General features: G+C 45.3%; 2 protein-coding genes across 2 annotated transcripts in view; one reads left to right on the plus strand and one right to left on the minus strand.

Annotated features, from left to right (window-relative positions):
• The first annotated feature begins 1491 nt into the window (after positions 1–1491).
• LOC108668538 (endochitinase-like) lies at positions 1492–2951 on the plus strand. The gene is made up of 2 exons (XM_018155773.2): positions 1492–1664; positions 1901–2951. Exons 1-2 carry the CDS (start codon positions 1613–1615, stop codon positions 2221–2223), a joined length of 375 nt encoding a protein of 124 aa, XP_018011262.1. The 5' UTR covers positions 1492–1612; the 3' UTR covers positions 2224–2951.
• Positions 2952–4193: 1242 nt separating this feature from the next.
• The window catches only part of LOC125178531, a 14292-nt gene continuing 5728 nt past the window's right edge, over positions 4194–12757 (minus strand). The window contains exons 8-13 of the mRNA XM_047882504.1: positions 11673–11786; positions 9086–11158; positions 8829–9040; positions 8018–8125; positions 5691–6620; positions 4194–5313 (exon numbers count right to left, since the gene is read on the minus strand). Coding sequence (XP_047738460.1) covers positions 4194–5313; positions 5691–6620; positions 8018–8125; positions 8829–9040; positions 9086–11158; positions 11673–11786 — 4557 coding nt within the window. The remainder of the gene's footprint in view (positions 5314–5690; positions 6621–8017; positions 8126–8828; positions 9041–9085; positions 11159–11672; positions 11787–12757) is intronic.

A 12757-nucleotide genomic window follows, 5' to 3' on the forward strand; every position in this document is an offset into this window, starting at 1 on the left:
AGTCAGCGTGTGAAGTGAAGACACCATAGTTAATCCGTTCTCTACCATTACATAATCAGCGTGTGAAGTGAAGACATCATCGTTAATCAGTTCTCTACCATTACATAATCAGCGTGTGAAGTGAAGACATCCGTTCTCTACCATTACATAATCAGCGTGTGAAGTGAAGACATCATCGTTAGTTCTCTACCATTACATAATCAGCGTGTGAAGTGAAGACATCATCGTTAATCAGTTCTCTACCATTACATAATCAGCGTGTGAAGTGAAGACATCATCGTTAATCAGTTCTCTACCATTACATAATCAGCGTGTGAAGCGACACCTCGTCTACCAGAACACGCATCTGCACAGGCATGAATAAAACGCTACTGCAAGATAAAAGTATCTCGCCACGTGTCATTACTAATGTTCAAAACGATAAAAATTATAACAAATCTTGAACTCTCTACATGCCATTAGTTCATAACAAAATGTTCTTCCATTCATATTTTTATGTTCAAGATGGATTTCTGGATACTGAAATTGCAAGTTTCAGTTTGTTTAATTGTTTTAAGTGTTCTAGATGACGTCAATTGATCGGCTGGTTTTCCCAATGAAGCGACAATGACCTGATAGCGAGCAGACAGCTCAAGATAAGAACAATTATAAGTGTTCTTAGTGTTAGTAAGTTCCTTTTACATGACGTTGTTTAGCTGTTAAGCTTTGACGTATTGCGTCACGACTTTAGAAACAGGTCAATTATTCGAGATGCTTCCTCAGTCATCCGCATAATGGAGCCAATATGGCACTTCACACCCTCAAAATTTATAAAGACAGCTGGTGTAATTTTTTGTAGTGCAATGAGTAAACGCAATATCTTTTAACAACTGCATTTCCTATTGACGGAGGGAATGCAGTTTTCAGGCACATAATATAACACAGGAGTCGCACTGAAGTACGTCAGCGTTTACAATGTAGTTGTTGAACATTTTATGACGCTCTACAAAACTGACGTCATCTACAACGACGTTAAAACCAACCATTAAGGATAAAAATTTCAAGAGTGCCAAGACGCCGTTAATTTTTCTTACTGATGGCTATATTATTTTGTAAGAAATTATAGCCGTTAAAATTCACATATATTTTATTGTGTTTTATCTTCCAGGTTTTTCAGTTCGAAAATGAATTATTGAAAATGCTGGATAAAACTAAAAACAATAAGATACTATATTAGTTTCAAAAAAAATTTATTTTAATATCTCTTACGTTCAAAATATATGGCAATAAAATTATTGTGAACCCACTTGAAAAACAGACCATGGTGGAAAATTTATTACCTTGCGGGCGACATTATGAAGTTTTATTGACCGCGGCATTCCTTGAAGCCGACCTCCATGTCAACAAGAGAAGACTTCACACCATGGAAACTGTGACTGAAATATTGCATTGCTACTCAACCTGCAGTAAAGATGGCTGACGTCAGGATCTATGTATATAACTCACCGAGTGAAGTCTGGGTCTATATAATGTGCCGCGACCCACCACACCATCATTCAGCCAAAATTGAACTCCTGAGAGCCACGTAGGACATTGGTGTTTATTTGGAAACCTTGCGCTACGAGTTAAAGACATGAAGACATTTGTGCTACTCGCCATCTTCGCAGCTGCGGTCGCCGCTCAAGGTAATTCAGATACTCATGAAAAATTGTACAGCCAAGGACTAAAATTAGCATAGTCTTCGACTCTTCAAAAATGTCATTAATTTTGCATTTGGTGCAGTATTTGCTTAATGCAAATTCAGTACCTTGCTTATCATCTCCAAACAAATGGAATCTATAAGCAAGGTAATATTAATTTCATGTTATTTTCTTACTCAACAATATCTGTCTGATTGGACCTTCGCGTTTACCGTCAACAGAGTTCAACTACACTGACCCAACTACTGGACATGAGACAACTCAGACAACGCATCATCAGGATACCACCGAATCCGCTGCTTCACATGGCGAGACCAACGAAACAACTTCCACTGCAGCACCAAAATGCCGCCCCCCTTGCACCGAAGACTGGATTATGCCTCATCCCAGGGACTGCACCAAGTTCTTCCTTTGCTCTAACTCCGTCCCGTACGAGATGGACTGCCCTGCCAAACTACACTACTCAGAGGAACTTAGGAGGTGTGACTACCCTGCTGAGGCGGGGTGCACCGCATACCCCACAGCACCCTGTGGAGAATTTTAGTCGGAGTGCACTCCGCTTCATCAACCGCTTGGTAATTGATCATCGTTACTGTTGAAAATTTTTCATACGTGCAGAATTGGTCTTTAAAGAACATTGTTCCATTTGAGCTGTCATAATGTTCTATGCTTATTATTTTCACAACTTGAGTCAATGCTCTATACTCTTTTTCATAGCTTTGGTAGTTCTATTCTAATTTGAGATCTCGTATCAGCTTTCGAAACTGATCTAGCTATACTGTATCCGGTGCCTTTCACTTTTCTGTAGCTCCGTACACATTATGCATGCAGACACATGTACTGAAAAAATTTCCGACATTTTATTTACGTATATAACCATTGGTTGGTTTTTAATTACAAACGGTAAAAATTATATCCCTAATTTCTCAAGAAGACCAATCGGTAAGCATTTCTTATTTCGTATAATAGAGGCAATAGAAAAAGATACAATTCTCCCTGTTTTGAGAGTAAAGATTATTTCCATTTAAATTCTCCGTTACTCTCGAAAAGATGCGATATAATTTTCTTATTTCTGACTTGGTGTGAGTGAAGCCTCTTGTTGGGATATTCAGAGTAAATTGTCTCAATAATATGTTCTCTGGCTGACATGTTTGAAATTGTTCTTTTTACAGAGAAGTTAAGACAATAAATTTAAGCTACTTGTTGGTTGTAATCTCCTGATTATTCGGGATGTATCTCCTGATAATCTTATATTCAATAAATTTACTCCTTGAATTACGTATTTCCATTGACATAGACTCAGCACAGGGGTGCAGATTTTGCAACTCGACTATCAGAATTTAAAGGGAACCAATACGTACGTATAGTAATAAAAATGAAAACAAACAATTATCATACATTTTAAGGTGGAAGGAGAACCATCAGCGCATCAGACAAGCTTTATTGAAATTTCGCGTCTAAGATTCGGCAGTTAGAGTGTTAGTTAGCAAACACCCTACATTTTCGCCAATTTCCCAGAGACAAAAATCTCGAAAATGCGAATTTCGTCCAATATACTCTAAAACATCGAAGTAATTCTTTGAGTAGCGAGCAACAAATTGATGATGAAAAATACTGAACGTGTAGGTAGTTTTTACTATCTTCAAGTCAAGAATACGCTTTCCTTTTGCTTTTTTCAGAGCGTTGCCTAAATGTGCTTAGAGTTAATGGTAACTTGGATCACAAAGATCCTTCACTTAAAGCTAATGTAAAGAAATCTCTCAAGTACGTAGGTACTTGAGAGATTTCGTAGGTATTCGGCTCCCAATAACTGAACGGAGATGAGAACAACCGAGCCAGCAGCTTACCTGGAACGTACTATAACTAGATCTTAATAGCTTTATAAATTAAACCAATGAGTACCGAATAAGAAACCAATCCCAGTACAGATGAAGATAGTTGAATTTTCGACGCATTTAATGCCCTTAGGGAACCAGTACGTCCCTCGAATTTTTTGGAGTCTGTATAAACAAATTTACTCTCCACACATATGTAAAGTTTCAAGTATTCAAGGAGAATGCATAGTGTAGAGTAGACACTGCATGAATAGAATTGAGGGAGGATATTCATTAATCTGACGAAAAACTGATGAGACAACTAACATAAAGGGAGGCTTCGTATACAAATGTTAAGACAATGTGATGTAAACTTCGTCGTAAAAATTATCAGCAACAGGACGACGCCTCAACTCGTGCCATCATGGCACTTAAAAACCACCTAAAGCTGAGAATTTGATCACTAATTCTATGAGCTTAATTTAATCTTAAAAAATGCAAGCTATAAGTTAATTACACTAGAAGGCGAGACAATAAATAGACATTGGAACAAGGCACTACTTTCAAGAAATCAAACTGATTGGCACAAACACGCAAATGTTCAAACGTTACTCCAGTTTGCCATCTCTTAGCTCCTACAGGAAGAATCACACATATACGAACACGCAGTTGATATTGAATCACACATGCAGTATCATCATCATTGGTGTGAATTGGAGTTACAGTTGATGGCATCAAGGGCATCATTAGGAGTCCCATCGAGGGCATCAACATCATTTGTGCGATGGTTATCATTATCAATGCTAGTTCCCGCGTTACCAGTGGATTGTTGGACTCCATCACAAGCTGCATTGTCGTCACTGCCAGTTACACTCATTACGACGTCATTGCATGTGATGACGTCGGTGGAGACAACACTCAACTGCGCCGCTCTTCGACCCATTTTAGACCTGTTGGCGCGACCAGCATGACCTCCGCGATCATCACGAGTTTTACGATCTACATGAATTCCAGGAACACCACGACCTGCGGGATTGCCACGATTTGTACGATCTCCACGACCTGCAGGGTGTTCATGACTTGAAGAATCCCCACGAACTGCAGTGTCTTCCAGACCAGAAAGGTCTTCCAGACCAGAAGGGCCTTCCACACCAGAAGGGCCTTCCACACCAGAAGGGTCTTCCGCACCAGAAGGGCCTTCTACACCAGAAGGGTCTTCCGCACCAGAAGGGCCTTCTACACCAGAAGGGTCTTCCGCACCAGAAGGGTCTTTCACACCAGAAGGGTCTTCCACACCAGAAGGGTCTTCCACACCAGAAGGGTCTTCCATACCAGAAGGATCTTCTACACCAGAAGGGTCTCCAAAACCAGACCGATCTCCTATATTCACAAGATATCCACGAGCACGATTTGTTTCACGGGCGTTGTCCCTGAAGCCGTCAATGTCGCAAGAAGTACCGCGAAGATCAAAAACACAAGGACCATCAGACGAGCAATTATTACGACCCACGTCACTACTGACGCTGGATGCAGCTGCCCTACCAGCCCCAAGTCTATGACTTGAGCCTGAAACAGGTACTACATCACTCCTTTCCCCAATGATCTCATTCAGTCTTTCAATTTCATTCACAAAATCACCACTTGTTCTGGGATTTTCATCCATCGTCGAGCCTGAAACATGAACTAGATCACTCATTTCCGCAATGATCTCATCCATTCTTTCAATATCATTCACAGGAGCACCACTTGTTCTGGGGTTTTCATCCATTGTAGGAGAATCCAAGCCCAATTCACTTCTCGAAGGAATTGGTTCTCCTTGCCTGCAATTATTTTGATTAAATCCCTGCAATAATTCGTTGAACGCTCTCATTTCTACAGGATCCAGAACGTACAGATGAGAGTTCGAGTATATGTACGTCATGTTGCTGTAAGATTCGTCATTACTGCTGCACTGGTGGAGGTGCGAAGGGTCAGTGCGATAATCAACAGTTTGGGAACCTACTTCAGGTAGTGTGTACGGTGCTATGTTGCATCCTGTTCTTCCCAAGCTTCTTATGCTCGACCAACATTGCTGAGGAATTTCGTTGGAATAATCACGGGAAGGACTGCTACCTGGACGGTAGGACGTGACGAGACTTGGTGGTATGATTCGATCAATAAAGTTCTGCAATGACGAAGAGGATAACTCATCCAACACCTCGGGAAATCTGTAGGCAAGAGGAGGGGAATTGGAAGGATGGCGGTTGTAAGGATTTGGATTGGATGGATGTGGATTGGATGGATGTGGGTTGGATGGATGTGGATTGGATGGATGTGGATTGGATGGATGAGGATTTGATGGATGTGGATTGGATGGATGTGGATTGGATGGATGTGGAGATTGAAAAGAAGAGGGTCGGAACGACGGGGCTGGGAACGATCAGGGTCGGAACGACGGAGATTGAAAAGAAAAGGGTCGGAACGACGGGGCCGGGAACGATGAGGGTCGGAACGACGATGATGACGGTGATTAAAAAAATCACGGTCGGAATGTTGGCGACCAGGACGAAGGAGACTGGCAAGCCAATTACGGGGTCGACCCATACTGTCTCTCTCAATAGGATCGTTGGTGGCAGTTCTGGCAAGGTAGCGTTCCCTCTCTATCGAAACATGGCCCGTACGCGCGGCCAATTCACGATACAAGTCATCATCCCTTGCAGGAACGAGTACGTAAGGCATCCGCAAACGCATTTCCTCCAGGGGGCTATGCGACATATGAGTTTGTTCATCAGATGAATGTTCATCACTTGTGCCATCGCTTGGCCCAGACTCATCAGCTTGGTTCCTGATGCGATTGGCAGCTTCGTGAGATGATGATTGGCGATTATCGCCTGACGGCGAAGGTGTAACATCAGCACGCAAAAGTCGCGATAGTCTTCTGGCCGACTGTCGTTCGGCAGTTTCTCTCTCATCTTCTGTGCGCATTCTGATCATACTAGTCAGACTTTCCGCGAATCTCTCCGGATAAACGGAAATCGAACTGAATTGTGGTAAACTGCCCGCCATGGGCATCGTGGGATCAGAAAAGTCTATAGCTTTCGTCGGAGAGCGATTCGTTCTACTCTTCTTCTGGCGTTCCGTAAAGAATCTGAAAAATAACGAAATGAACAAAGCTTTCACAAAGTTCCACGCAAGATCGAATTGTCAACAAAAAATACATCGTACCTAATGGCGCAAAAAAAAAAAAACATCAGAAAATATTAGACTGCGCTGACATAAACGAACAACAGAATTTTGAAAAATATTGTCCACCGGGCAGAGAGGCGGACTGCGAGGGGCGCCTACCGTCCACCGGGCAGAGGGGCGGACTGCGAGGGGCGCCTACCGTCCATCGGGCAGAGGGGCGGAGCGCAAAGGACACCTACCGTCCACCAGGCAGAGGGGCGGAGCGCAAAGGACACCTACCGTCCACCAGGCAGAGGGGCGGAGCGCAAAGGACACCTACCGTCCACCAGGCAGAGGGGCGGAGCGCAAAGGACACCTACCGTCCACCAGGCAGAGGGGCGGAGCGCAAAGGACACCTACCGTCCACCAGGCAGAGGGGCGGAGCGCAAAGGACACCTACCGTCCACCAGGCAGAGGGGCGGAGCGCAAAGGACACCTACCGTCCACCAGGCAGAGGGGCGGAGCGCAAAGGACACCTACCGTCCACCAGGCAGAGGGGCGGAGCGCAAAGGACACCTACCGTCCACCAGGCAGAGGGGCGGAGCGCAAAGGACACCTACCGTCCACCAGGCAGAGGGGCGGAGCGCAAAGGACACCTACCGTCCACCAGGCAGAGGGGCGGAGCGCAAAGGACACCTACCGTCCACCAGGCAGAGGGGCGGAGCGCAAAGGACACCTACCGTCCACCAGGCAGAGGGGCGGAGCGCAAAGGACACCTACCGTCCACCAGGCAGAGGGGCGGAGCGCAAAGGACACCTACCGTCCACCAGGCAGAGGGGCGGAGCGCAAAGGACACCTACCGTCCACCAGGCAGAGGGGCGGAGCGCAAAGGACACCTACCGTCCACCAGGCAGAGGGGCGGAGCGCAAAGGACACCTACCGTCCACCAGGCAGAGGGGCGGAGCGCAAAGGACACCTACCGTCCACCAGGCAGAGGGGCGGAGCGCAAAGGACACCTACCGTCCACCAGGCAGAGGGGCGGAGCGCAAAGGACACCTACCGTCCACCAGGCAGAGGGGCGGAGCGCAAAGGACACCTACCGTCCACCAGGCAGAGGGGCGGAGCGCAAAGGACACCTACCGTCCACCAGGCAGAGGGGCGGAGCGCAAAGGACACCTACCGTCTACCAGGCCGAGGGGCGGAGCGCAAAGGACACCTACCGTCTACCGGGCCGAGGGGCGGAGCGCAAAGAACACCTACCGTCTACCGGGCCGAGGGGCGGAGCGCAAAGGACACCTACCGTCTACCGGGCAGAGGGGCGGAGCGCGAGGGACACCTACCGTCCACCGGGCAGAGGGGCGGAGCGCAAAGGACACCTACCGTCTGGCAGGCCAGGTGGTCTTGAGGCGCCAGCGCTGCAGGCGGTTCTTGTCCTTCCAGCGATGCTGCTGGTGTATCAGCACCTCTTGAGCCACGCGCGCCGCCCGCCTGCCACACAAGCACGCCACGTGTCAGTGAGACAGATATAAGCTTTCTTAGAATCCATACTAAATATTCTTAGGAATCAGAAATAAGAATTATTGGGATGAGAACTTCAAATGTGAATTCCAGAAAGTGTTACGTCAAAAATCTGTACTTAAAAATCGGATGTTAATGATTCGGTAAATCGAGAATTAGTTTTATACGGATAATTATTGGGTCTGGGTATTATTAGTACTTAATAAATCATAAATAAAGTCATTAGTTTCTCAAAACGAGCAGAAATTCGCAAACCAGTACTTCAAATCAGACAGTTATTTCTTTAGAATAGATTAACTTGCAATGCGCATTCTTGACACGTGTGATCTGTTATGCATTTTAGATCGCCAGTCACGAGTATGAACACTGCAACAGCCTGCATCTTGTAATGTAACTAGGCATATGTAATAACAATTTGGCATCTTCATAACAACAACAGGGGCATCTTCATAACAATAACAGGGGCATCTTCATAACAGTAACAGGGGCATCTTCATAACAATAACAGGGGCATCTTCATAACAATAACAGGAGCGTCTTCATAACAATAACAGGGGCATCTTCATAACAATAACAGGAGCGTCTTCATAACTATAACCAGGGCATTAACATAACAATAACCGGGGCATCTACATAACAATAACAGTGGCATTAACCTAACCACAATAATTACCTGTGAATCCGACGATCCAGGCGCTGAGCACGTCTTCTGCCGTCCTGCTGGCGACGCTTGACGGCGATGAGGCGCAGCATCTGCTCGTATGGCTGCAGCTCTGCCGTCGGGACGCCCGTCCGCACGTCCGGAGGATCGGGGACCTCGTCGTCTGACTCACTGCTGCTGCTGCTGCTGCTGCTGATGGTGCGGGTTGGCCGACGTTGGCCGCTGTTGTTACTGACGTTGCGTAGCGGAACTGGCCAGCGCTGATGGCTATAGTTATTGTCGCGGCGTTGCGTGACGTTGCTGCGTCCAGAAGTGTAGTTATTAGAGAGGGTAGATGATCCGCGTGATGTCGTGCGAGTGAGTGAGTTTGTATCTCTGTATAAATCATCATTCGCATTTCCCCCGGCACTAGCATTGTTGATATCATTAGTACGGTCACTCATGTCGATATCATCACGAGGCTCTTGGTGGTCACCAGCGCCTCCCACGGCCAGGTTTTCAACTCCACGTGAAACATCGTCCGCGATGCTCAGGGATCGGTCATCGTGGATGTCCTGGTCTGAACGTTCCAACGTACGGAGTACTTTACTTTCTGTGAGAGATTCGGTGTTTTCTTCTTCCAAATCGGGAAGAGCGAAAGATTCCTCGTCTCGTTTTCGTTTCAAGTTCTCGGACAAAAAATTTACTTCTTTCAAATGCGAAGACAATTCAGGGACTTCGTTTCTGCACGCAGTAGCACTCAAGTCAGGATTAGTCTCTTCTGCTGTAAATCTCGTGCCACAAGCCGCATTGCTGGAATTCACATTAATTTGATCGGATGACGCGGTACGACCAGTACATTGGTTTCTCCCACTGTCTGATCGACCAGCTATCCTGCACGCTGTAATCATGTTAGGAACATTATCACTGTTGTCATTAGGAACTCCAGCACCATCGGCATTAAAGTGCACTTCGTCGACGACTTCACTGCCTAACGCAGATTCTTCCGCAGCATTTACCATAAGCGCATTCTCAGCCACGCGTTCCGCGCGATAAGCTTGTCTGAGCCTAAGCGGCCTAGTCTGGCTATACCATTCACGTCGACCAACATCATCATCATTATAGTCATAAACGTTGCCGTCATAAAGCTGTTCCTGCTCGAGCAACATATTCTCCACATCAACACCGATAGCGGCGCAAAGCTCCAGCACTTGAGACAACGTCAGGAACGACGCTATAAGTCTAGACATTCGCCGCTGCAGGTAGCGATATTCGTCCTGGCCTGGGCGACGCACGAACCGGCAGCGCTTTCCAATGACTTCGCGGTCACGTGCATAACGTCGTTTCCGGTCGGGGCTCGAGACACGTTTTTCACGGTTGCGTCCGTGATAACGGTACGCAATTTTGTGCTTGTGAAGCAGGTTGTGACGATGGCGGTCATAAGTGCTTTCAGGGTTGAACCCAAGATTGACGATATTCAACAGACCATCGTAATCATCATGACCTGATTCAACAATTCGACGACTCGGCCTGGGAACCTCAGAACTGTGGTCATTTACTATTGGGTTCAAATTCCCTTGGCGAGATTCAAGCGGCAGATCAGTGCGCTGCATTCCTTGAACATTATTTTGTTGCCTTGGGTCAGAGATACTAGATTGCATAGGCCCCACCCTTTGTGAAGAGCCCTGAACTTGGTCTGGTTGACCGCTTGATTGTAGAGATGGCGAAGATGATGCACCTAATGCAGCGTCATTCAAACTTGAATGATGTCTTTCCGACTCAATGATACGTTTAATTTCCGACTCGATAACTGTTTTCCTTTCCGTAGGGCCAATGACTCGATTACTTTCGGAATCAAGACATTTGCTATTATCTGGTCGACTCGCCCGATTACTATCTGGTGCAATTCCTCCACTACTCTCAGGGCCACTTACTTCAGTACTATCTGATTCAACTACTCGACTATTTGTCGCACTTTGAGTTCGACCCTGCAGCGCACGCAGCCTAATTGCCTCCATGGTCTTGTTTCCATTAAAGTTGTTTGCACTTGAAAGGCTTGCCGTGCATCCAGCGTCCTGGCCTGTTTGGGAGCTGCTAGGCATCAGGCAGCTACCAGTCGTCTCTGACGACATTGTAAAATTATTTTTAGGCCGACAACCCATGAGGGCGTATAATTTTTCCGTTGAGTTTTGTTCAATTTCTTGATCGTTGTCACTACTTTCAGTTTCGGACGAGCTTGGACTCTCCGACTGATCCGACAGCGCAGCCAGCCCTTCGAGCTCCCGCTGGATGAGCGAGTCAAAAAAGGCAAGCATGCGAGGGTCTTCCCTTGTGTTGCCGGATATGGTGTCGGGCGCCTCGTCCTTTATAAATTCGAAAATTTATGTTGGCAATAAAAGCGAAAACTGATGCTGAATTGTATGAATTTCATACGAAATCTGGATAACGTATTCCACAAATAATGTTATTATTCGTTCGATAATAAGCATTACAATAAGACTAATTAAATAAAAACAAAGATACAAAACCTTTGGATTAGATATTTAAATTAAAACCGAGCCGTACAGACAATCTCGACTTAGATGGAAGAAATATAACTCAGTACTCACTGCAGTGAGTGACAGAGAGCGCATTTTCTCGTCGACGAAAACGTGAAGTCACGGACGGACGGACGGACAGACGGACGGACATGGCGAGCACAATAGTGCATTTTTTTCATAAATGAGAAAATGCGCTAAAAAGATTATGATAAACAATTTGAAACAGTAGAGCTAGAACTATACAAGACTATAGGAGTAATATTTCAAGAGTCTCGTATTAATCACGTGAATATCAAGCAACAAGAAAGCCTCCGTAAGTGGTACAATAGGAACATACAGGGCGGTCGTCTTGCATGACGAGGCTGATGTACTGAGAGTGCGAGTACACGCGGCGGGTGGTGGGCCGCTTGCCTGATCCGCTGCCTCCAGGGAGCTTCAAGCTGCTCCAGATCTGTGTACAAGGAATGTACCGTTAAATGTACAACCACGAGTAGAATATTGTTTAATTTGGAAGATGAAAAACTGATCACTCTACCACAACCTATTGATCGGTATGCATAAGCAACATATCTTATCTAAGGTGACCTTCAGAATTAGAGATCTGCGTTATGTGACTTGTGAAATTTCGTTACACATTACAAAAACAGTGATTTTGTAAGGATAAGAAGTGTAAACCTAATTTGACAAGTAAAAAGTACGCAATATAATATGACAATATGTTCGGTCAATAGAAGCGGTTATTTAGGTACCATCAAACGCCTTGAGGATTAACCAATTTGAAGGCCAATTGCATGAAATTTATCTAATTGTTAATAAACAATTTCAAGACCGAATAAGAATTCGTTTAATTTTAAAACAAGGACTGTAAATATGAAAAAATTATTCGCTTCCAGTAAACTTTTGATTTTGTAGGGAATAAATTGTATATTTGGAATGGCTCACTGTCGTAATCAGTGCCCAGGAAGTTTAATAAATGCATTATTTCTACGATGGTGAGCCACCCTATTCAAGTTCTACTACAGGCATCATTTTCACTTCTCAAAAAAATTTACATTCTACAGTTTTTACACTTCTTGTGGAAGTGCGGACACATAAGTTCACAGTATCATAAGAAGTTTTAAGGTTCATTAAGCTCAAGATTACATATAGTTGTGTTCAAGAATAAATTTAAATAATGTGTAAATATTAGGCTAACTTAATAGTGTGAACTGATCATACTGAACCATTCGAGAGAGGAAGAGCTCGAGACTGAGGTGATGTTTCGGGGGGTGTTGCCAACACTAAAAGTTGTTCCCGCCCATAAGTCACTTTTACTGGGTGCCCCACTCCACGAGGAGGGCGTCTCCGCCGTTATCCGGGAGAAGCGGGAGGGCTTGGAGAGGATGGTGGAGCGTTTAAAATTAATTGATAGTCATCAAGCAT

The sequence above is a fragment of the Hyalella azteca genome, unplaced genomic scaffold, assembly GCF_000764305.2.
Source record: "Hyalella azteca isolate HAZT.00-mixed unplaced genomic scaffold, Hazt_2.0.2 contig10616, whole genome shotgun sequence".
In the NCBI taxonomy this organism is placed as follows: domain Eukaryota; kingdom Metazoa; phylum Arthropoda; class Malacostraca; order Amphipoda; family Hyalellidae; genus Hyalella; species Hyalella azteca.

What these genes read in the sequence shown, in the direction of transcription:
- LOC108668538 (XM_018155773.2), top strand. Translation starts at nt 1,613, where the DNA reads ATGAAGACATTTGTGCTACTCGCCATCTTCGCAGCTGCGGTCGCCGCT. An exon ending in AGCTGCGGTCGCCGCTCAAG is followed by an intron (nt 1,665 to 1,900) that starts GTAATTCAGATA and finishes TACCGTCAACAG; the next exon opens with AGTTCAACTACACTGACCCA.